This window comes from Sylvia atricapilla, chromosome 6, assembly GCF_009819655.1.
Source record: "Sylvia atricapilla isolate bSylAtr1 chromosome 6, bSylAtr1.pri, whole genome shotgun sequence".
NCBI classification, from domain to species: domain Eukaryota; kingdom Metazoa; phylum Chordata; class Aves; order Passeriformes; family Sylviidae; genus Sylvia; species Sylvia atricapilla.
Window position 1 is genome coordinate 37,752,329 of NC_089145.1, and position 21,285 is coordinate 37,773,613.

The window sequence follows — 21,285 nt, forward strand, 5'->3', positions numbered from 1 at the left end:
ATAAAAGTTCTCTTTGTCTCCACGCTGTGATATCAAAGCTGTTTAGTGGCAGACATGACCTGTATTTTGGCTCAAGTGCTCTCAGCCAGTTCTTTTGTGCTTGCTTTGCTCAGTAGTGTGCTGTTGATATTGAAATTTCCCCCAAATCCTCATTCCACACTGAAGTTCAGTAAATACACAAAGATGCTGAAGTTAAATACGTGACTTTGAGCTGAACCTCCCTGTACTGGTGTTGGTTGTGTTTTGTGAACCTGGCTGATATCTTGGACTCTGAAAATTCTGCAGTAACACTCAGGGACAAAACATTCTGGGATAAATGAATCCTAAATTTGGTTATAAGCTCTTAGTTGTTGTTCTAGTCAGTGGCTGAGAATGGGATTTGCTTTCTCACTGTCTTTCTCAATTTGCAAGATGGAGAGGCAGTACTGGTCCTACATCCTCCCAGAACTGTGACACCTCCTGGCTGCAGAGATGGTCTTTCTTCTCTCTCTCAGATAATTTAGAAAGGTTTGAGAACCTTTCTAAACCTCGGGGCCAGCTTTGTTTTCAGTTTTGCACAGATTCAGAGACAGCACCAGAGGGGTTTACAGTCACTTACGTTTGGAGATGAGCTTGGCAGCTGCACGTGTGGAGAGAGAGGAAAGCTCCTTGCTTCCCACTTGTTAGCAGCTTGATTTTTCAACTCCTATGCAGCACGTAAATCAGGATTTAATTCTGACTGCTGTTTAATGTATTATCTTGTTGACTTAAATCACTTAAAGCTCAGTTGAACACAATTCAGCGTGTGTGTGTTTTTAAATGCACTAAGTTGTGTAAGGAGTGTGAGTAAGCTCTAAACTTTGCCCAAGCAGATGCTTGGTAATGTGTATAAATGAGAGCTGGAAGGTTACAAACACTGTGTTCACTCTGCACTTGTAGAGCTAAAGAAACCTCAAGTGATATTTTTTTCCTCATGCAAGATGTGGGCTATTACCTTGTGTTAGTGAACTGAGAGGTCAGATCACCCCTTCATCCCTGGAGGAGACATCCTTCAGATTTAGCTGTCTTGTGCCTTCTGCCCCCAGAAGTCTCTTGCAGTAAGGATGCTCTGCTTGAAACACTGTATGTGGGCTTTAACATACTTTTGCCAAGAGCTACTGTCAAGTTTGCCCAACTTGGTTCAAGCACCAGTTGAACTCTTTTAGAGGATATTTTTTTATTATTGAAAGTCTCCACGGAGGAAATTGCCACAGAGTCCAGCTTGCAATGACTCATTGCAGTTCCTGTAGCAATCCTAGACCAGTAAAAAAGAACCTGATTATTTTTGTGTTTGTTCTGTCAGAGTGCCTTCTGTCAGGACAATATCCCATAGTGTGATTTCTAGAAAGCAGTTTCTGTCCCTTGATGGGCTGTATAAAATGTAACTGCTTTCTAGAAGAACCTGAATGGCTTTTTGGCAAGAAGAATTTGCCTTTTTTTTTTTTTTTTTTCCTCCCCTTCTTGAGAGAGTTTTGTGCAGCTGCTTAACAGGTCTGTTAAGGTAACTGTCTGGAGAGTCTTTGGCTGTCTTAATGTAAAACTGACTTGTGTCAGATGCAGTTTCTGGTTTCTGGGAGCCGTGGAATGATCTGCAGCTTCTCCTGGTGTTATTATGTGCTCTCCTTTGGCAGGCAGGCGCAGCTTGGTGCTCAGGGGTGCTTTGATTCACAGAAACATTCACTGCTGATGAGCCGAGTGTACAAATCTTTCAGGCTGTGTATTGATAGAAGCCCTTGAGGGGACATTATCACTATATTTTGTTTCTGTCTGGCTTTTAGTTAAGGATTCTAATTTGTGGCTATTTTGTGTGCTTGGCATACCCAAATACATGAGTGTAGCCAGGCATCTGCTGCTTTTGTTCCTGATGTGTATAAATGAATTGTAGACTGTTGGCACCAGAATGTTCAGTTACAAACACTGTTGCATCCTTCTCTAATTACTGATATTTTTGTGGGTGTGTCAAGAGTTTTGGGGATGTGATCCAGCTGCAGTGACAAAATCATGTTTATGCCTTCATGTTTAAATCTGTAGGCTTGTAGTCTTCCTGGAGAAATCCTGGTCTCAGGAAATTAGTGCCAGAATTTTTCTGTCCAGAAAGTCGTATATGACGGGAAGTCTCACTGGTGTCTAAGAAATAATTTAAAAATTTTGATTGTAATCTGTATTGGCAGGAATGTGAAAATCTAACCTGTAATAGAGTAGGAGATCCCCATATAGTCTGTAGTGATCAGTTAAGACAATGAGAAGAGAATCCCTGCTGGAGTAAATAAGAAGTAGTGAGGATTTTTTTTTTTGAAGTATGGATAAGTTAAAAAACCGCATAACTTCCAAAAATGTGCACGTGACAGTCTGATAGAGCAACACTTTAGCTCTCCTTTCAAACAGATGGAACTCTGCATAGAAAGTGATAAACAGAGATGTCTCCTGAGGCTCCAAAGCAGGTGAAATGTGTCCTCAACACAGGATTCCCAGGCAGCTCTGGAGCAGCTGCGATAGAAAGTGTCGCAGTAATGTGTAGGCACTCATGTGTCCAGAGGAGCATTCTGGATTTTGGGAAGGATGAGTTATGCTTTGGGTAGTTGATGTATCTGACACTGCTGCAGCTTTGTGTGATGCCTCTGAGCTGTCTCTGGATCTGGCCTGTTTGGAGGAGGAAATTAAGCAAACTGACTAAAGGAGGAAAAACAGATAATTTCAAAGACAGATGAGAGAGCACTTGTAATAAAATGTTACTAAACATGGACAGGAGAAAATGGAAGGAGGGAAGAAATATCTTCAGGGCTAGAAAAGCGAAAAGGTGAGAATGGGAGGAAAATGATTCATAGGTTGGTTCTGTAAAGTGTTGGTTCCCAACCACCAAAAGTTGTTGGTCCACAAAGCAACTCCTGAGCTATTGTGGCCTAAAGTTGGTGTGTGTTGGTATAAACTGGTGTCTGCTTTGAGCTGCTTTTACTTGTTAGGGGGAGCAACTGGGTTTGCAGAGCTGGTCAGGAGTCCTAGGAATGAGGTGGGACTCTGATCTGGTCAGTGGCTGCAAAAATGGTTGTTTGGACTATTAACTTTAATATTGGGAATTTCACCAACACCCCCTGCACATTTTGAAGATGTTTTGAATGCTCCCTTTTGTTTGAGGAGTACCCTACTCTACATTCTTCTGAAAAGCAGAGTGTAGCCAAGTGTCTTACCAGCCCTGACAGCAGCTTATCCAGGAAAACTTTTACCTTTCTGCCTCCTTCATTGCTGCAGTATCCACCAGAGAATTAGGGAATGGCATGTTTTAATGCTACCTCTCTAGAGAAGGTGCTGTGTGTGGTATTGGCTCGTTGTCTAAAACAACACAGATTCACAAATGCAGAAAATGGTTTAACATCTGCCTGTTGAGTTGATAAATGGTGGAGTGCTCGAGTGGCAACACACAACCCACATGTTCACTCAGAGCAGATGGCTTTGATGTGTGCTCGAGACAAATGTGCTGTCCCTTCTGCCCCCTCCAACCTCAGCAGGAAGGGGTGTATAAAACAAACCTGAGAGTGCTTCAAAAGCCATAGAAACGTGAAGTGTAGATAAAATCCACTGTGCTGACTTTGTTTCTGTGTAGTCACTGAGCCTGGAGTTTTGGGGGGTGATCTGGATTCAGTAAATTGAAGTGGGGTGAGTGACCTGCTATTTGCATGCTTCAACTCGTTCATTGTGGCAGGGATTGCAGACAGTGCCACATGTAGGTCGTTTCAAAGTGGCAAAATTTAATTTCTTTATGGTGGCACATTTTCTTCCCTACATGCAGTAACTGGCCCTTGGTCTTTTTTTGACCATCTCGTAACACTCATTTAGTTGTCAAGAGAATATTGACAGCTGAAATATTAGAGACAGACAAGGTGTTAACATTGGTGTTTCAAAAATGACTGAATAGATGTTGTTGCAGCTGCAGTGTTTATAAGGAAAGGGAAAATCCTGGAAGAATGGGCTTGTATGGAGCTGTGCAGGAAGCAGATATAGTTAAAAGAGCTGGGTCAGTGGTTCTGGTTGATCGAGATATTTCAGTCTCTCCTACACCACATGAAACCCTTAAGTTTTCCATAATAATGTGTCTTTCTTTGCAGAAGGCTATAGGAAAATTACAGTATATATATAATAGCTGTATCAGTAGGCAGAGGTCAGTGTAAGTTTATTGAAATGCTGTGTTAAAGAAGCAGTAATTCTGTGCAATTACTGTTAGGTTTTGAGACAGAGTAAAATTGCAAACAGTCTTTAGCTAATGTTCTATGAATTGGCATTTGTCTTAATTTGCTGGGAAACTTCCCAAGTGGTGGACATACTTTTCTGATGTGGGCAAAATATCAGTGGCTCATGCTCATGAGCTTTTATTACGTTTTCTTACGATTAACTCAGAGTCTGCTGGCTCTGGCAGTCAATCTGTCCAAAAATCCACTGGAAATGGGATGTGTGCTTCGCTTTTGAAGGCTTCCTTCCTTGCTGGCTAAAGCTTCCTTTTAAGTTGCAAGATCTTTTGTCTGACATCCCTGAGTGTTTCTTGTGTTCTCTTTTTATAAAAGCAATGGAAGGCCGGCAGCCAAGTCTGAAAGCATTTAACTCATGAAGGCTCTGCTGTCATTAATTTTAAACACGTCACTGTGGTGTCCGTCAGCTCGACTACAAACAATGAAAACTAAAGTGTTCCCATAAATCATTTTATTGTCCTAATCCAACCTAATTAACTAAACTAAAACTCCTATTCTGATGAAGCAGCTCTTCCTGTGAGACATCTGCCTCTTTCTTAATGGATTTTAGCTTTTATTTCTGCTGTAGTGCACAAGAGTTGGTGACCGTAATAACGTTAAGTCCCTCTTGCCATCTTTGGTGAGCTCACCTGGCACAAGGGAATGGTTAACTTTAAATTTCCAAATGCAGTGATAGATATACATATATATATATATATACACACATATATATTTCATTGCTTGGAAACATGGTTGCAAGCCAGGAGGAAGCAATAAAATCTCTATTTCTAGAAGTGGATTAGACTTGTTCCCTGCAAGCTTTGTAAGCAGCAGCCTAAAGGCTCTGAGAATTTTGGGATCTGCTTCTGTAGTTCATTGACACGCTCCTGACACGGAAGGTTTGGCTTAATAGTGTTAAGTTGATGAAATCGTGCCGTGAGCTCCTGACCTGTTCTTGAACTCTGGGGCTGGAGGTGACTGAGGGGAACGAGCAGCACTGTCAGTGTGCAGGGGTTTGCTGTGGCACACCAGGACATGATCCTAGATAGGGAACATCTGGCTGACACAGATGTTAATTCAGTGTAGGAGAAAAAGGTGGAAATTCTGACCAAGAGAGCCATTTCTGCTCTTGAGGATAATCTTCTGAAGATTTGTTAAGTTTTTCTGTATCTTTGCTAAGAAAAGCAGAGCACTAAGAAACACTAGTTTTAAATATAACCCTTATATATCCTTACTCCCTTTATCTGTGAGGTGACTTTACATGGGGTGAGGGAATTCTATTTTCTCACTTCTTGAAATGATGATAAAACTGATAGCGTCCACCTTTCCAGGGGAGTGAGTAGAGAGCAAAGAATTCAGATGGACTGAGATATTCCAGGGGCTGGCAGAGTTGCAGTGTTGCTGCTGGGAAAGCAGACTATGTTTGATCTCTATTTGATCTTGGCTCCTCTGAGACCTGACAGATTTGTAAGTCGTAGCCTTTAGCTGCTGCTTTGATTGTGAGGGCAAAGTGCTGGAACGAGGTTTTGTTCTCAAAACGGAGAGAAAAGAGCAAGAATGAAAAAGTGCGTGTAAGGAGGCAGGGGAAAAACCAAAGCCAAATGTAATTCCAGCCAGCAGGAAGGATATAACTGGAAACTCGAGCTATTAGCAAAGTTGAAAAATGAAAAATAAATTTTAAAAGAGGAACATTCGCTTGGGCCATGTTATTGTGAGGTCATGAGCCTGCTCTTTTCAGTCTCTGTTAAAATCGGGCAGTTCTGATCCAAAATCACTAGAACACAAATCTTGAGGTAGTGGGGGGAGCTGTGGGGCTTGCCTGGAGCAGTAGGTAGGAGTGCTCCCCTTAAGAGCCAGGCTCAGCATACACTGAGGCTTGGAGTCTCCATCTGGGAAACCCATGGAGATGGATGGATTGTTGTGCAAACATGAGCCCTGTCTTAGAAAAGTGCTGGGCAAATCTGTCTCTTCATATTACATAGAATATGGCACTCAGGGTTCCCTTACTGCTTTTGTTTGGCATTTTGACTTTTAAAAATCCCTTAGCCCCACAGTCACTAGCAGTGGAATTATTCTGGAAAAATCTCTTGCTGCTGTTTGTTCCCCCTATTCCTCCACAGGGATTTTGTCTGTTCATCTTCACTTTGCTGTCTGTTTCAAAGGGAGTTACAGGAACTCAGCACCTTGAGATAGTTAAAAGCATAAAACCAACTGCAGTGTGGGCAGCTGAATTCACCCCAGCCTGTGTTTCCCCACCAACATTCCTAGTGGACCGGAGGTGGGATATGCTATGAACAGCCTGGAGCCACATGGATTGGCTTGGTAGGCTCAGCCTGTGGATGTTAGCAAGGTTTTTCCAGCATTTGTATCTGTTGGACACTAATTCAACATGGTTTTGGTTTTTTTTTTTTTTTCATGTTCAAGTGATAATTTTCATTAAATTTTAAGAATCTGAAAAATAGGAATAAACAGCTCAAAGTAAGCTCAGGGAAGAGTAAAGGAGCCCAAAATGCTGAAAGGCCTGAAGGAGGATTTCCCTTTCATGATTACTCAGGTGAAACCACAACTCTGGGATTTATGGTTGGATTTGATAGTCTTAAAGGTGTTTTAAAACTAAAATGATTCTACAATTCTACTCACTCAAAAGCTTAGTGTATTCTAAGAAAAAGCTTTGAAAATACCTAAGTATTGCTCTGGTGGATCTTGGCAGCCTTGGAGTGGAGGTGAAGAGAGAGAGGTAGAGTTTAGTGCCAGGTTCTTGTTCTTCCTTTTCATGTTTCCTGCCTGGAAGGTGGACATGGTGTTATCCAGCCTGAAACTCTGAATTTATCTGCTAGAACTTGTGAAGCTGCTGTAATTCTTGTGGGAGTCAGGGCTTTTCTAACAACTTCAGTTGCTATGCCGGGGCAATTGTGTGACAGCCATCAAGGGGTTTTGAGGAGGGAATCCTGCTGACAGAAAAAACAGTCTGGAAATTTCAATGCTAAAAGCAGTAAAAAGGCACACTCACTATCTCGGTTGCAAAAAAACCTGATTTGTGCAATCAATCTCCAGACTCTTTTGGGACTTGAAATAGTGTGGTTCTATATTTCTCAAGCACTCAAAATCCTTCATGATTTTCCCTGTGTCTGCATTCCACTCACAGTAGTGTTTTATTAGGAGTCTTAACTTCCACTGTTTTGTAGCTCCTAAAATAATGTTACTTGTTAACTTTTTTTTTTTTTTTTTTTACTTGGAAGTGACCAATTGCTTTCAGACCAGCACTTAAAATATCTGTAAAATGTCTGAATTGGGGCAGCTGCCGGTGCTGAGCAGGCTGTGAAAGCACACAGGTTGAAACATTTCTCATAATGTTCTTGGCTTTTTCCAGAAATGATTACACAATTCCAGGAAATTAAATGTAGCATTTCTTCATTGAAAATAACTGGGTATAAATAATGGAAAACAAAGAGGAGAGGAAGTATATGAAGAAGAAAAGTTGGGAGGGGAAAGGAGCACACACAGAAAAGAAGATTATGTCCTACCCAGGAATTTCAGAGGACACACTGACCCTGGTCAGTATTATTAATATAGCTAAGCCCTGAGCTCTGTAGGCGTAGGGCATGACCTTACTCAGTAATTCAGGAAGTCCTTGTGTTTCCCTCTGTGTTTTTTCCATCAGACCTTAAAACTTTCAGCTTGGGCTCTCACCAAAGCTTCCATGTGATCCAGAAGCTTGGGGCACAGGTCCCTGCCAGGGAATTTTACCTGCGTGCTGCACAGAGTGGCTGGAGCTGCAGCCAGGAATGTCACATTTACAGTCTGTCCTCTGCTGTGTTCCAGCTGCAGCAGAGTTTTGTGGAAAGAAGTGAAATCTTGTGTAGGAAAGCTGTTGCTTTCTTATGTTTGAAATGGTGATAACTGATGAGTATAAGCTGACTATTGCTATGTTAAGCTTAAAACTTAAGGTGTAAGGGTCTCCTGTTTCTCACTTCATTTCTTTTGTATCCTAGGAACACCTGAGACCTGCCCAGGGTTTGGGCTCCCTTTCTTAGTTGTCAAACAGACACAGAGGAAAAGCTTTTAAGAGCACAGCTCAGTGTCCTGGCAGGTCACAGAGTGCTAGTGACTTAATCCAGACTGCATCTTGGTGCCATTTCTTGCAACTGTGTGCCACTGTAGTGGTTATTACAAAGGTTATTTACAAAAAATCAGAATCTGGCTATTACTGATTACAAAGTCTGTTTACGTCACTTTTCAGCTGTTAAAATTCCTGGAGTTTGTCCTTGAGTTTTGTTGTTAAAAGCTTTATTGCAGAGAAGAAGGACTGGGAAATGTCCTCTTGCCTAATCATAGAATGGTTTGGTGGGAAGGGACCTTAAATATGATTCACTTCCACCCCTCTGCCATTGGCAATGACTTTTTTCACTAGACCAGGTACTAGAGCTTCCAGCAAGAGAGGCACATTATAAAAGCATTGTCTGGTTGTAAATGCATGAGGTTTGCAAAAAACCAATTCTTCCATTACGTGTTTTCAATAATTCTGTGTCAGATACTCTTGCTAACCCTTAGTAGGCTTTTAGTATGCACATAGATGTTTTTAATACCTCCAGCATTCAGAAGGGTTTTTAATGATCTGTTCAATAATTGATGGAGCTTTGGCATAATTTAGGCTTTTGTGAGAGTTGGCAGGCAGATGAGTAGAATATATTTAGTTGTTTAGTTTAATCATCCCTATCTGTGAATTCTTAAGGTGAAAAGCAGAATGAAGGAACAAGTGAGAGAACCTCTTGGAGAAAATTATCCCCTTAACTGAAAACTGGAGAAAGCCTTAATTAACCTATTAATTCATTGCTTAAGTATCTGCAAAGTGTTTTCTGAGCAGTAACAGTTATTACCTTCCAGAACTGTGTGTGGTTATGTGGACCTTTATATTTACATCTATTTCCCTGTTAGCCAATAGATTCTGTGTCTCAGCTCATTTCCCTCAGTCTTGGTGAGATAAAGGAGAAGACAGGAGCTGTCCTTTTCTTGTCTTCTTCTAAATGCTGAAATCCAGTTTAATCTTTGATGCTAAATCCATATCTATAGACACCAGTCTGCTTTGTGAGGCAGTAAGAAATACCTTTTAATGAGGAAAACCACACTGAAAGTGTTTGGATTTTGTCACCAGTTACATAAAATTGCTGGGCTCTTTCTGATAGAACCAGAAATTTACTTAACCTGGAGTGCTGGCTTTTAACTGGAAATCAGTTCTATTGCTCACTTACTTCAAAAACAAGCCAAAGCTCCCTCAACTCCCAGGTCTTTGCTAAGGGTGCAAGTTGCTGCAAGGGTTAGGGATTGAATATCAGAGCAAAAAGGTGTTTGGAGTCTAAACTGTAAAAAGGGTAAGTATTGGGTACTTCTGAACTCGAAACAAACAAGTAGAGGTTGGGATTTTCCATTAAAAACAAACAAAAGAAATCCTATTTTATGTGTTTACCCAGCCTTGTAATAACATGTTACAATACAGTGCTTTCCTGATCATAGCAAAGGTGTTTATGTAGCAAAATGAATTTGATTACAATATTTTTGTGTGTAATAGACATCTTTTTTTTTTTTTTTATCCACCAGGCAATCAGCTCAAAAGGTCACCACAGTATCTCTTACACATTATCCAGAAGCCAGACAGTTATAGTGGAATATATTCATGATAAAGATACAGACATGTTTCAGGTAAGACTCTAAAATACTTGGATTGCTTTTTAAAAGCAACATGAGAAACCCCAGTTCTGTGTTACCCTCTGGGTGTTCTCAGTGACCTGTGGGATTTCCACAGTCTGACCCAGCTGCATTAAAATGGGGGGGCACTTTGAAATCTTGCATTATTCTTCTCTTTGCAAACCCACACCAGCATCTGTTAATATTCTTACTGGCTTACTCCTGTAGTTGTACTCTGCTTTTTCTCCAAAGACAAACAGTACTGGAGAGAAATGTGTGCTCTGTTTGGATTCATGAATGAGCACAGAATTACACCCACCACCCTCCAGATAATCACGTAGTTGGAGTAAAGAGAAAGTGGAAGGAGTGGGATGTGGGATGGGGAAGGAGGAAGGTAAAAGGAGCTGGGCAGCAGGAGAGACAAACCAGTGATAAAGGATAAACTGTTCCTGAGGGATGTGCACATGTCTCAGGTGGTGTAGAGGACTGGGCTGAGTTTCTCTAAGCTCCCATCTATTGTCCAACAGGTGCTCAGTGTCCCATCTCATTTGTGTTTTTCTGCATTATTTAACATTCTGGTAACCTGAGTGATTTTCTTGTGCCGTGGTTATTTTTATGTATAATAAGAGAGAGCAGAAATTCTGTGCCAACTTGGACTTCAAGCTTGGAGAATCCAAACATGCCAAACAACCTTTTTCATTCTAGTCTGGTCAGGTCTGTGTTATCTTTGACCTCTAATTAGAGCATCTCACCAGGAATTGTTATCCCTCCTCATTCGGCCTTTCATATTTAGAAGGGTCAGCAGTTGAGTGCTGTTGACAGAGAGGAAATAATTCTTTGGAGATGTTGCTTCTCTTCACTTCTGTGTTTTGCTCTATATTAAATTTTTGCAGTGTGACTGAAACTATTGGGTCCAAATAGGAATTGATTAAAACCCAGTCTTACTCATTTGCTGTAGAATGAAGGATTGAACAGCCAGGGTGAACTGAAATAGGTTTTTTCTGTGTTGACTAGTGAAAGAAAAATGTAACCCATCCATTAGGGTTACTGTGTGATGCTTGTTTAGCTCTTGAGTAGCTACAGTAAAAGTTTTTTCCTGTTTATAAATCTCGAAATGCCATTTTTAAAAGCTGGATTTTTTTCCCTTCTTGAGTACAGTAAAAAATGAATAAAGAGTTGCAGAACAACTGCTTTTTCTAGGCATGCCGGATAGACATTTATTGCATGATGTCCTAGTGGTGGATACAGCTTTTTGAGGGGGGATAAGACACCATTTCAGTCTTGGGATGTGTGAGGGATCCTGCTGTGACTTGATCTCTGTGTGATCTCGAGTGCTGTGTCCTGATTCAGGTTTCTCTGGATGTTTGCTGAGGATTCCATGCATTGGCCTGCAGGGGCTGATGGCAGGGGAGAGTGGAAACAGCAGTGGTCTGATGGTGGACTGTGGCAATAATTCCCCACTGAACCCAGAGCAGTTGAAGAGGTTTCCATTATTTATAAATAGCCATTATATTTTAACTGTTCTCTTGAACCTGTTGGAGAAAAGTTACTTGAGGATGTTTAGTGCAGCCCTGTGGTACATGATGACAAAATTCACTCCTGTTGATCCAGAGAGTAGAATTTCGTTGTTGGTCAGGCATTGTTTGGTCAGACAGTCCTTGGAGTTTGATGTTTTCTTTTCAGGTTTGTGTTCTTGGCTTGTGTAAGATGTGGAAGTTGAAAAGGGAAGGATAATTCCTGGACCATAGGATTATTCTGAGCCTTGAGGCCCCACTTTCAGTGCAGTTAACATGTGTTATTATCCTGGGCAAATCACTTGGCTCTTAGTTCTTTATTCCCACTGTGTTTCTTGTGCTGTTGTTCTGCTGTGTTGTTTGTAGTTTTGGTTTTGGGGCTTTTAAATGTGACTGTATTATGAAATCTGTGTGCAAATGCTGCTATGCACCTTTGTCTTAGTGACATCCAGGTCAGTCAGATTTCTTCATTCATTATAAAAAGAATGTACAAATGTGTTCCTTTGGCATCTCCCAGACTCTGTATACTCCAGAATCCATGTGCTCCTATAAATGAAGATTTTCTTCAGATTTTAACCATTCTGTTGATGATGCATTAGGTGAAATTGAACCTGTTCCTTCACAATTTGATGGGGTGAGAATGGGTTGATTATATCTGTTCATGCCACCACAAAGAAGCAAAATGTGCATCTCCTACCCTAAATAACTACAAGTTTATACAAGAAGCAGGTACATTCAATACAAAGCATTGATTTTTCTTCCCCTGAAGAACAGCCCTTCAGAAGATGCAGAATCCAATTCTCGCTCTCACCAGAGTGAAATTCTTTTGAAGCCCAAGAACCTGCAGCTGTTAAATTGTGTGCTGGCAGGCTTTGCCTTGTCAGGAGCAGTGTTTTACTGACAGCAGACCGCAGCAAACCCAGGGACTGCCTCCCTCTCATACAGCTTTTAACAATCACCTGCAGAGGACACAACACTTGCTGCCTCTGCAGCACCTGGCACATTTATGGGTTCTTGTTGGACATATACGACACAGTTAACAAGAAGGGTCCCAAAAAGCAGCCTGAAATTTGCTGGAAAGAGGAAAGTCTGTGCTGTGGAGGAAAACAGGAGAAAAATGAGTAACGAACTGTGTCAAAATCAGCTCTGAATAATTGACTTGGTGTCAATTAGTCTGGTTTGACTGCAGCAGCAGATGAGTTAAAAGTTTTGGAGGGTGGATGTTGATAGCATCAAGTTTTCATTTTATTTCTTAGGCTCTTGCTTTTCAGGTAATCTCAATCCCAAATTCTTGATTTTTGAAGACTACTTCAAATAAATTCAAATGCTGAAAAGTAGCACAATACATGAGACTGATCCTCTAGAAGGCTTTCTCAACTGGAAAAGGGAAGAAAACCAAATATTTAAAATATTTGATTTTGCATAGACATACTTGTGACACAAACGAGATAAGTACTTAAGTGTTTATATAAAATATTACATATCATTCTAGAGATTTAAAAACGCATAGATGCATTGTTTATAGATCTTAATGGTTATATCCAAACAAATCTGAATTTCATGGTGAATGATTAGTGTGATGTAAGAGAGGCTGGGAGCACACACTTGCGTGCTTTCTCATCCTTTAAGGAAAAATGAGGCAATTTTTTCTCTAATTGCATCTAAAAGCTTTGAGAGAATGATCTATTTCAGAGACTGCAAGAGGCAGAAACTTGTTATGAACAAATTAATTTCATATTTGTTATTGATTATCCTTTAAGAGACTCCATGTACAGATAGAGAATTGTCAAAAGTTATTCATGAGGTTCCTGCTGCTGCTGCTCAGTGCTGACTCTTAGCAGGAATTGCTTTGGATGGGAAATAGAAACCTGGTAGAAATAATACTGTAAAAGGAAGAAGAATATTGCTTTGTAAGATTTAGCTTCAAGTTGTCAAGTTCTATAAATCAGAAATATCCCATATTAAATAGTTTCTAAACTCTGTCTCCTGGGTATTCTAGTAGACACTTTCTGTGAGGAACTGAAATGTACGCTTTTGATTAGGCCTTGTTGAGTATTTCCTGTGCAGGGAGCTCATCCCATTTTCTACTTGTGCTGAGCCCTCTGATACGGAGACAGTAACTGGATGTGTCACTGGAGACAGGAATTTTGACGTGTGTTAGAGTGAAACCCTGCAAAGCAGAGCTTGAAGCAGCAGAGAAGTACAGGAGAGATCCCTGCACTATTTCTATCAGTCCAGTTGTGACAAGGCTTGGGTGTGGATAATATAATTTCCTTGACTCTTGAACAGTGTTTCTTTAAAGCAGGTTTAGTTTGCAAAGATGTTTGTTAATGACGGTACCATACATGGCTCCCCATAGCTGACTTTCAGTAGCAAGATCTGAGCAGAATGGAACTTCTTGGGGGACGGTGAGATCATGCTTAGTGAGGAGGTTATTTAATATCAGTGTAGATACCTGACATTGAAGGTAGTTTCATGTGAAGAGTATTTCTAATTCTGTTTGATCATAAGGTGTCTGTAAAATTAATATTCTGTTCCGCTTCTTGTTCCTCAGCTCCACTTTCCCAGTTAAGCTGAAAGTTGGTGTAACATTAATTTGCCTGTAGAAATATTGATAAAGCTTCACTGTCTGGCAGTCAGATCCTTCCATCCATGAAGTCATGAAGTTTTCTATCCCAGATGTTTCCAAATTAAGAATTAAAAATTCTAGCTGACGAGATAGAAAAATCTTCCTCTCTACTGATAAGTGTTTAATTTCTGCTCAACTCAAGAAAATTATTTAATTGTTAGTCATGCATGTGCCAACTGGAGAAAATTATTTAATTCTGTTAGTCATGCATGTACATGATTAGGAATAAATTTCATCACATGGTGGGTTTTCCCTGAAAACTCTTCTTTCTGGGACTACAAATCCTGAAAACATGAAGGTGGGTAGCTCTTTGTTATATCAAAATAACCAAGTTCTCAGAAAAGTCCTTTATATTCATAGCAATGTATTTGGAACTGCAAACTGTGAATAAAACTCGTCAATCCAAGCTAGGTTTTTCTTAGCTGACAGAATGTAGTGGCAAGTAATTTGCTGTGGTTGGATGAGGAAATAGCAAGGTGATAATACCGTTTTTGGTGGCAATACTCTTATCAAACAGATCAGCTCTGTTGATTTATTTCAAGGAAGCATGAACATCCCTTGTGGTAAGCGAAAATTTGTCATTCCGTGTGTGATGTATTTCTGCCTAGGACAAATGTGGAAATGCAGGTTAGTCTCTGCGTGGATCTTGCCATCCAAAAATTCAGTAGACAGAAGTATTAACCTGGCAAAAACTGTGTCCTCAGTGCTTCGTTATTTCTGTGGGTATTTCTAGTTATACCATTATCTTAATTTTTTTTTTTTTGGCAGGTTGGAAGGTCTACAGAAAGCCCCATAGACTTTGTAGTAACAGATACTATTTCAGGAAATCAAAATAATGATGAAACCCAGATTACCCAGAGCACTATCTCCCGATTTGCCTGCAGGATTGTTTGTGACAGGAACCCACCATATACAGCAAGGATCTTTGCAGCTGGATTTGACTCATCTAAAAATATATTTCTTGGTGTAAGTACTGCTAATAATGATGATATGAGCAAGCTCTGGTTTATATTCTGTTACTTTCAAGCCCGCAAATCTCCTTGTATTGGTTGATAACTTGTACTGTCATTAGACTTTTATGACTCCAATGCACCAGCTGCAGTGTTAAGTAGAAACTGCAGTTTTATATGTCTTAGTTATCACCAGGACAGACGCGTGGTCATAATTGTCTTTAACAATGAAGCTGCACTTCAGTAACTGTTAGTGGATTTTCTTTAGGTTGGTTTGATGTATTTCTGATAGTCACTGTGACTGTCACACGTAGGAAAAAGCGGCCAAGTGGAAAAACCCCGATGGCCACATGGATGGACTGACAACTAATGGGGTGCTGGTGATGCATCCCAAAGGAGGCTTCACGGAGGAGTCCAAGCCCGGAGTGTGGCGGGAGATCTCCGTCTGTGGGGATGTGTACACGCTCCGGGAGACCAGGTCTGCTCAGCAGAGGGGCAAACTGGTAAGTAACTCAAATTAATCAAGGGGTGCCTGTTTTCCTGGCTTTGAATGGAGGCAGGTTGCAGCAGCCCTCTTATTAGAGGGTAGAAATGATCTGAGGCACAGACTCCTTGTAAAACACAGCATAGAAAATGTTCTGGTTTTTTCCTCTTCACGGCTTTGCCATCTTAACCCCAACCATTCACTGACTCTGGCTGCAGCAAGATCCTACTGTGGGTTTGCCTTGCAGCCTCAGACTGCTGGTTATTTCCTGCTAAACTCTGACTGCAGGGACTAGTTTGCAGACTGTGACTGCAGGCTTTAACCTAGCTAGACTGTGACTGCAGGTTCCAGCAACAGGCTCTAACTGCAGAGCCAGACTGACCTCAGAGCAGTGATTCTGCCTCCTCAGGATCTTGCTTCATGAATCTCTCCTTCATGCTCCTCGAGGATTATCCTCCCCTTACCAACCAACCCCCTCTTTTATCTCACTCATCCTTATTGGATAAAGCTATTACTTGTCAGGGACAAGGCTGTATTGGTTAATTAACACAGCTGTTATTTATTAGGGATGAGGTCACCTAGTATTCCCTATTGTATTCCCTTCTCCTACAGAGGCAGTAGGCTGACTGTCCTTGAATAGTGGGCACTGCAAGCATCTAAATCTGTGTGTTACAGCAGATTTTGCTCTGCTGTTCTGTTACTGATAGTATGGGAGAGCACTCATAACTTTCTGCTAATTCCACTTTCCCAACTGAAATAGCACAGAGTGTAAAAGCTAAATAAACTCTGCTCTGGAATCTCCATCTCTGAAGTGTTCTGCTGGGACATGGTGGTGTCTGGAAGTTGCTGCATGGGGAGCTATCTTTTGCAGTACTGCCAGAAGAGTCCACTTTAGTGCAAAAGCACTTTGGGTAAGGCAGCTTCTGTTTGATTTGCCTGCCACTGGAAAGATAAGAGGAGCCCTGGAAGCATATTCCTGTTTTCTCCTGTGAGGCAGGATGGGCTTTGCCTTTCCCAGAAGTGAGAGATTTCAGCTGCCAGAGGGTCCTGTGACACATAAAACCAGGAGAGAAGTCAGTGAACTGACTTTGCAGCTCTGCCACTAGCTTTGCAGAAAACTGACTGCTGAAAAAGTTAGGAGAATGGAGTTGGGCTGTTCTGCTTTCAGCAGACACCCTGCAGGACATAAATTGCTTTGTCACACTGATGGTGGCAGGCACATGTTGCCTGGGGACCTGGACAGATGATGTGGCAATTGCAGCCTTTGTACGTGGTTAGCAAAACACCTTTTTAGTGCTGCTAAAGAAAGGCACAGCAAAACAAATGAATCCCCCTCCCTGCATCCAGCATGAGTTGAATTCTCATTTAAATAAAATTGCATGGCACAGTGGTGTTGATGTGATCAGTATTCGTTGATTGGGTTCATAAAACCAAATGCAGGCTGTATAATGAATTGAACACATTGCATATGAGGGAGCTTTTTGCTTTGCTGTTTGTGAAGGAATTATCTGAAAAGAACATCAGATCAAGGCTTCTCTCATCTCTGCTTGAACCACTACATTTTTCTGCTGGAATTACTTTGCACTGGTGACCTCTTATCTGTAGTCTGTATTGTACCACTGAGGTGTTTTGTGCATGGATGATCCACAGTTAATCTGTGAATTTAAACTGGATTAAAATGTAAATGCTAAATTGGTTATCATTCATAGTATTCTTAGGCAGATGTAATGATTTCATGTGACCTACTTAATGTATTTGTTTGTATTTGGCTATTTGTTCTGCATTAGTGGTATTTTCTGCATGCTTTCTGTGCATAAAGCCAGGCAATAGGTCTGTTTTTCTCTTTAATTTTATAAAGAGCCTTTTTAATATGTATCCCTCATTAATGAACTGATAGCAAAAGCACAGGTTGCTTATATGTTAATGACATTAAAATAAAGAATATTTCACTCAAGTACAATATGTGTTTGGCATAATCCGTTGAAAATGTTTTAAGTACCTGCTTTTAATGAGAGAGACGCCTTTAGGCAGTGCACACTGAGCCTGTGTTTGCTTGGAATACCTCATTGAATAAAAGGCCTAATGAGTGGGGTGGGTAATTGTTTGTAAGCTGAGCCTGTGTGGCTTCAAATTTGTCACCTGAGAAATTCAACGGGTAATTCTGCCTGCTGCAGTGCTAAGCCATGTGGGTAGCTGTGCTGCTGCTAAGGCACACTCTGAGAGCTCATGCTTGTGCAAAATGCTTGACCCTTGCCACAACCCCAGAAAAAATGGTATCTGGGAGGCAGGACTGTCCTGGGTAACAGTTTTTAGTCCAAAAAGGACATTTTTTTAAAGTGTGTTAGCAGCTTCTGTCAGTCTGTGTGGGCAAAAAATTCCAGGAGAGAATCCGCTAATGCAGCCCTCAGGGAACGGCACGTCTTTTCTTCAGTCTATCAGGACTTACTGAAATATGACAAAGGCACAGAGAATCAATATTGGAGGAAAAAAATGCATGCTCAGGGGCCCAAAGACTGTGTATAATAATTTGTATTGCAACTGCAAATGCAAATCCCCTGTACAAGCACAGAATAAGAGCCCAGTGCTCATTATAATCCTAGATCTAGGTTAGGAGGTGAGGTGGATTCAGGACAACAATAACTACAAAATTAAGTAGCATCTGTGGAGGTTAAATGCTGAGCAAGATGCTGTGGTGTCTGTAAAAGCTCTCAGGCTTAACAGCCTCCTCTTGTGTCCCGCCACCAGGTAGAAAACGAGACCAACATCCTCCAGGACGGCTCCCTGATCGACCTGTGCGGGGCCACCCTGCTGTGGCGCACGGCGGACGGACTCCTGCACACCCCGACGCAGAAACACATCGAGGCGCTGCGGCAGGAGATCAACGCCGCCAGGCCCCAGTGCCCCGTGGGCTTGAACACCTTGGCCTTCCCCAGCATCAACCGCAAGGACGTGGTGGAGGAGAAGCAGCCTTGGGCCTACCTCAGCTGCGGCCACGTGCACGGCTACCACAACTGGGGCCACCGCAGCGACACGGAGGCCAACGAGCGCGAGTGCCCCATGTGCAGAACCGTTGGCCCCTACGTGCCCTTGTGGCTGGGCTGCGAGGCTGGGTTTTACGTGGACGCCGGGCCCCCCACCCACGCTTTCACCCCCTGCGGACACGTGTGCTCCGAGAAATCCGCCAAGTACTGGTCCCAGATCCCGCTGCCTCACGGGACTCACGCCTTCCACCCCGCCTGCCCGTTCTGCGCCACGCAGCTCTCCGGGGAGCACAACTGCATCAAGCTCATCTTTCAGGGCCCCATCGACTGAGAAATCGCTTTGGCAATGACCACAATAAAAAGTTTTCTTTAACGGTTTTACTGTGAAGATTTTTGCCACTAACTCTAGATTTTACCTTTTTTTATAATGTTATTATTAATAAGGGGGCGGTAGGGTGGGGATGGGGGAAGCGATGAGGAAAATGGAGGGACTGTGTTAGAATTGGGATACATTGATACCTGGAACTTGACAGATATCAGTGGTGTTGCATGCTCAAAAGCAGCATATTCATGGAGTCTTCTTGGTCAAATCGTAGTATATTTGTAATCTTTTTATTAGTACCCTGGATCAGAAAAAGGTGTCTTAAATGATTTTTTTAAGCTAAGATTTTTTAATGGAAAGGTTTTTTCTTCTAAACTTTGACAAGCCTTTAAAACCTATTTTTCAAATCTAGAAGGAACATACAGAATGTAACTCTTTAATTTGCAATATAATTTAACTTGAATAGTTTCTCAAGGAGCAAATGCAGAATGTGTGGACAACCATAGGTGAATGTTCACTAGAGATAATTGGATATGTAAGAGAAAAATTAGCTGCCTAAAGTGTAGAGGATAAAAGCTATTAAAATATCTGTTATGGTAAAACACAGCTGGCCAAAAAGGCATCAAAGATTACTTGAAACTGAGGAAATCCTGTTTACATTGATTTCCTTTCAGTGTAATAGATATCCACTGGCTATTAGGTATGGGAGATGACCGATTATTTTCTGGTTTTTTGTTTTTGTTTTTGTTTTTGTTTTTTTTTTTTCCATTTAACCTCTATCTGGTGAAACCACTTTACTCTTCCATACTTAGCTCTGGGGTTTAAGCTGATGTGCTATGTGTGTGCAGTTTGGCCTTTTTATTTCTGCTTTGCTTGCCCTCAGTGCTCCTTACCCAGGACCTTAGGGTGAGTGGAGGCCACAGATTCCCAAAATCTTTTGGGTTGATAGAGACCTTAAAGCTCATCAGTTCCACCTCCTGCCATGGGCAAGGACACCTACTATCGCAGGCTGCTCCAGCCTGGCCTTGGACACTTCCAGGGATCCAGGGGCAGCCACAGTTTCTCTGGGCACCCTGATGGAGCCAGAGACGTGTCCAGGCTTTACTGCAGTGATGATAGGGGTGGTACCACAGCATGACATGAGACTTAGGTATAGCTGGTACAGAATTTATTTACATAAACCTGAATTCAGGAAAGCACTTCGTCTGTGTTTAAGCCCACGGCTGGGACTGTTTTTAGATTCTCAAGAGCTTCAGTGCATTGCGGTTATTTGCTGTTATGTTTTGAAATTAAAAAAAGCGCAATTTTAAATAAATTATTTTTTAAACTCACTTTTAAAGCATTTTCACTAGAAGGGAGAGCATCATTTCCAGTTCAGCTGAGCATTTTTGTTCACTTTTCAACTTGCTGCCATCTGTCACCTTTTCTTTTGCATATTGAGTTGTGTTTGTATCTCTTTTTTTCCCCCAAATGTTTGCAAATCAAACAACATTCAAATGTAATCAAACACATGCACCAGGGTGGTACATCTGAAGTGGATCACTTGAAATTCCTGATTTTTTAAGAGAGCTGATAAATGTTTACTATGGAAATAATTAAAGCAGAATTTCAAGCAGAATTTCATATGAGGTGTACCCTGCCCACTGTTAGAGTCATTTCATGCAGAATGATAACTCTTTGATTTGTGGGTTTTTTTTTTTCTTTATGCTTTCTGACTCTTGGTATCTGAGGTATCAATCTATCCAGGTTTAAAAAAAAATTGGAAGAAATTTATAGCATCTCTAGATAAAATTGATCATTCAAGCTCAGTTCTGTCTAATCAACTACAGCTTTTTGCTATATTTGTGCCCTTTGTATAAATATATAATTTATATGATTTTAATATATTCTGTATATATATATACTTGAATTGGCCTGTTCATATTTTGGTTGTAAAATTGTTTTATAGTTAACCTTATAAACATTTTACATGTCCCTTGCCAACGGTGATGGGATGGACTTTGTCTGCTGCTGTTTTTAATATAATTTTGCTATATACATGTTCAGCATTTAAATAATTTGAAAATAGCTTTACTTTCCTTTTTATGCTTTTGCTGTTAAAAAAATATGTAACTCTGCAGCATTTTTTTTTCTAAAAGCCCCAAACTGTACAGTTTTTGTCCCACTCAGTGATTTGAAACAGGATAAACCTTGTTAACCTACAACTCTATGCTTCTTCCTAGTGCCTTTTCAAAGAGATCCTCTTGTGATTCCGTATTCCGAGTCCTTATTCCCACAGGGCAGCCTTGTGGCTCATCTCCACGGGGTGCGGCAGCCCAGCCAGATGGGGAAGAAACACCTTTGGCCTTCAATTCCAGATGTGAAGGTGCCTCTTCCTTGCTCCTGAGCCTGTGCAGGTTCCTCAGGTCCGACAGTGCAGCGTCATTCCTGGTTAGCAGATACCTCATCTGGGAGAGGTGGCCTCACTCGTCCCCTCCCTGGGCTCTGG

At 41.3% G+C, this 21,285-nt stretch overlaps 1 protein-coding gene across 3 annotated transcripts in view; it reads left to right on the top strand.

Annotated features, from left to right (window-relative positions):
* PELI2 (pellino E3 ubiquitin protein ligase family member 2) overlaps positions 1–18,848 on the top strand; it is a 64,100-nt gene extending 45,252 nt beyond the window's left edge. For all 3 annotated transcript variants that reach the window (XM_066321572.1, XM_066321574.1, XM_066321573.1), the window contains 4 exons: positions 9,831–9,932; positions 14,829–15,026; positions 15,325–15,513; positions 18,240–18,848. In XM_066321572.1, coding sequence (XP_066177669.1) covers positions 9,831–9,932; positions 14,829–15,026; positions 15,325–15,513; positions 18,240–18,806 — 1,056 coding nt within the window. In that variant the 3' untranslated portion in view covers positions 18,807–18,848. The remainder of the gene's footprint in view (positions 1–9,830; positions 9,933–14,828; positions 15,027–15,324; positions 15,514–18,239) is intronic.
* The last annotated feature ends 2,437 nt before the right edge of the window (positions 18,849–21,285 follow it).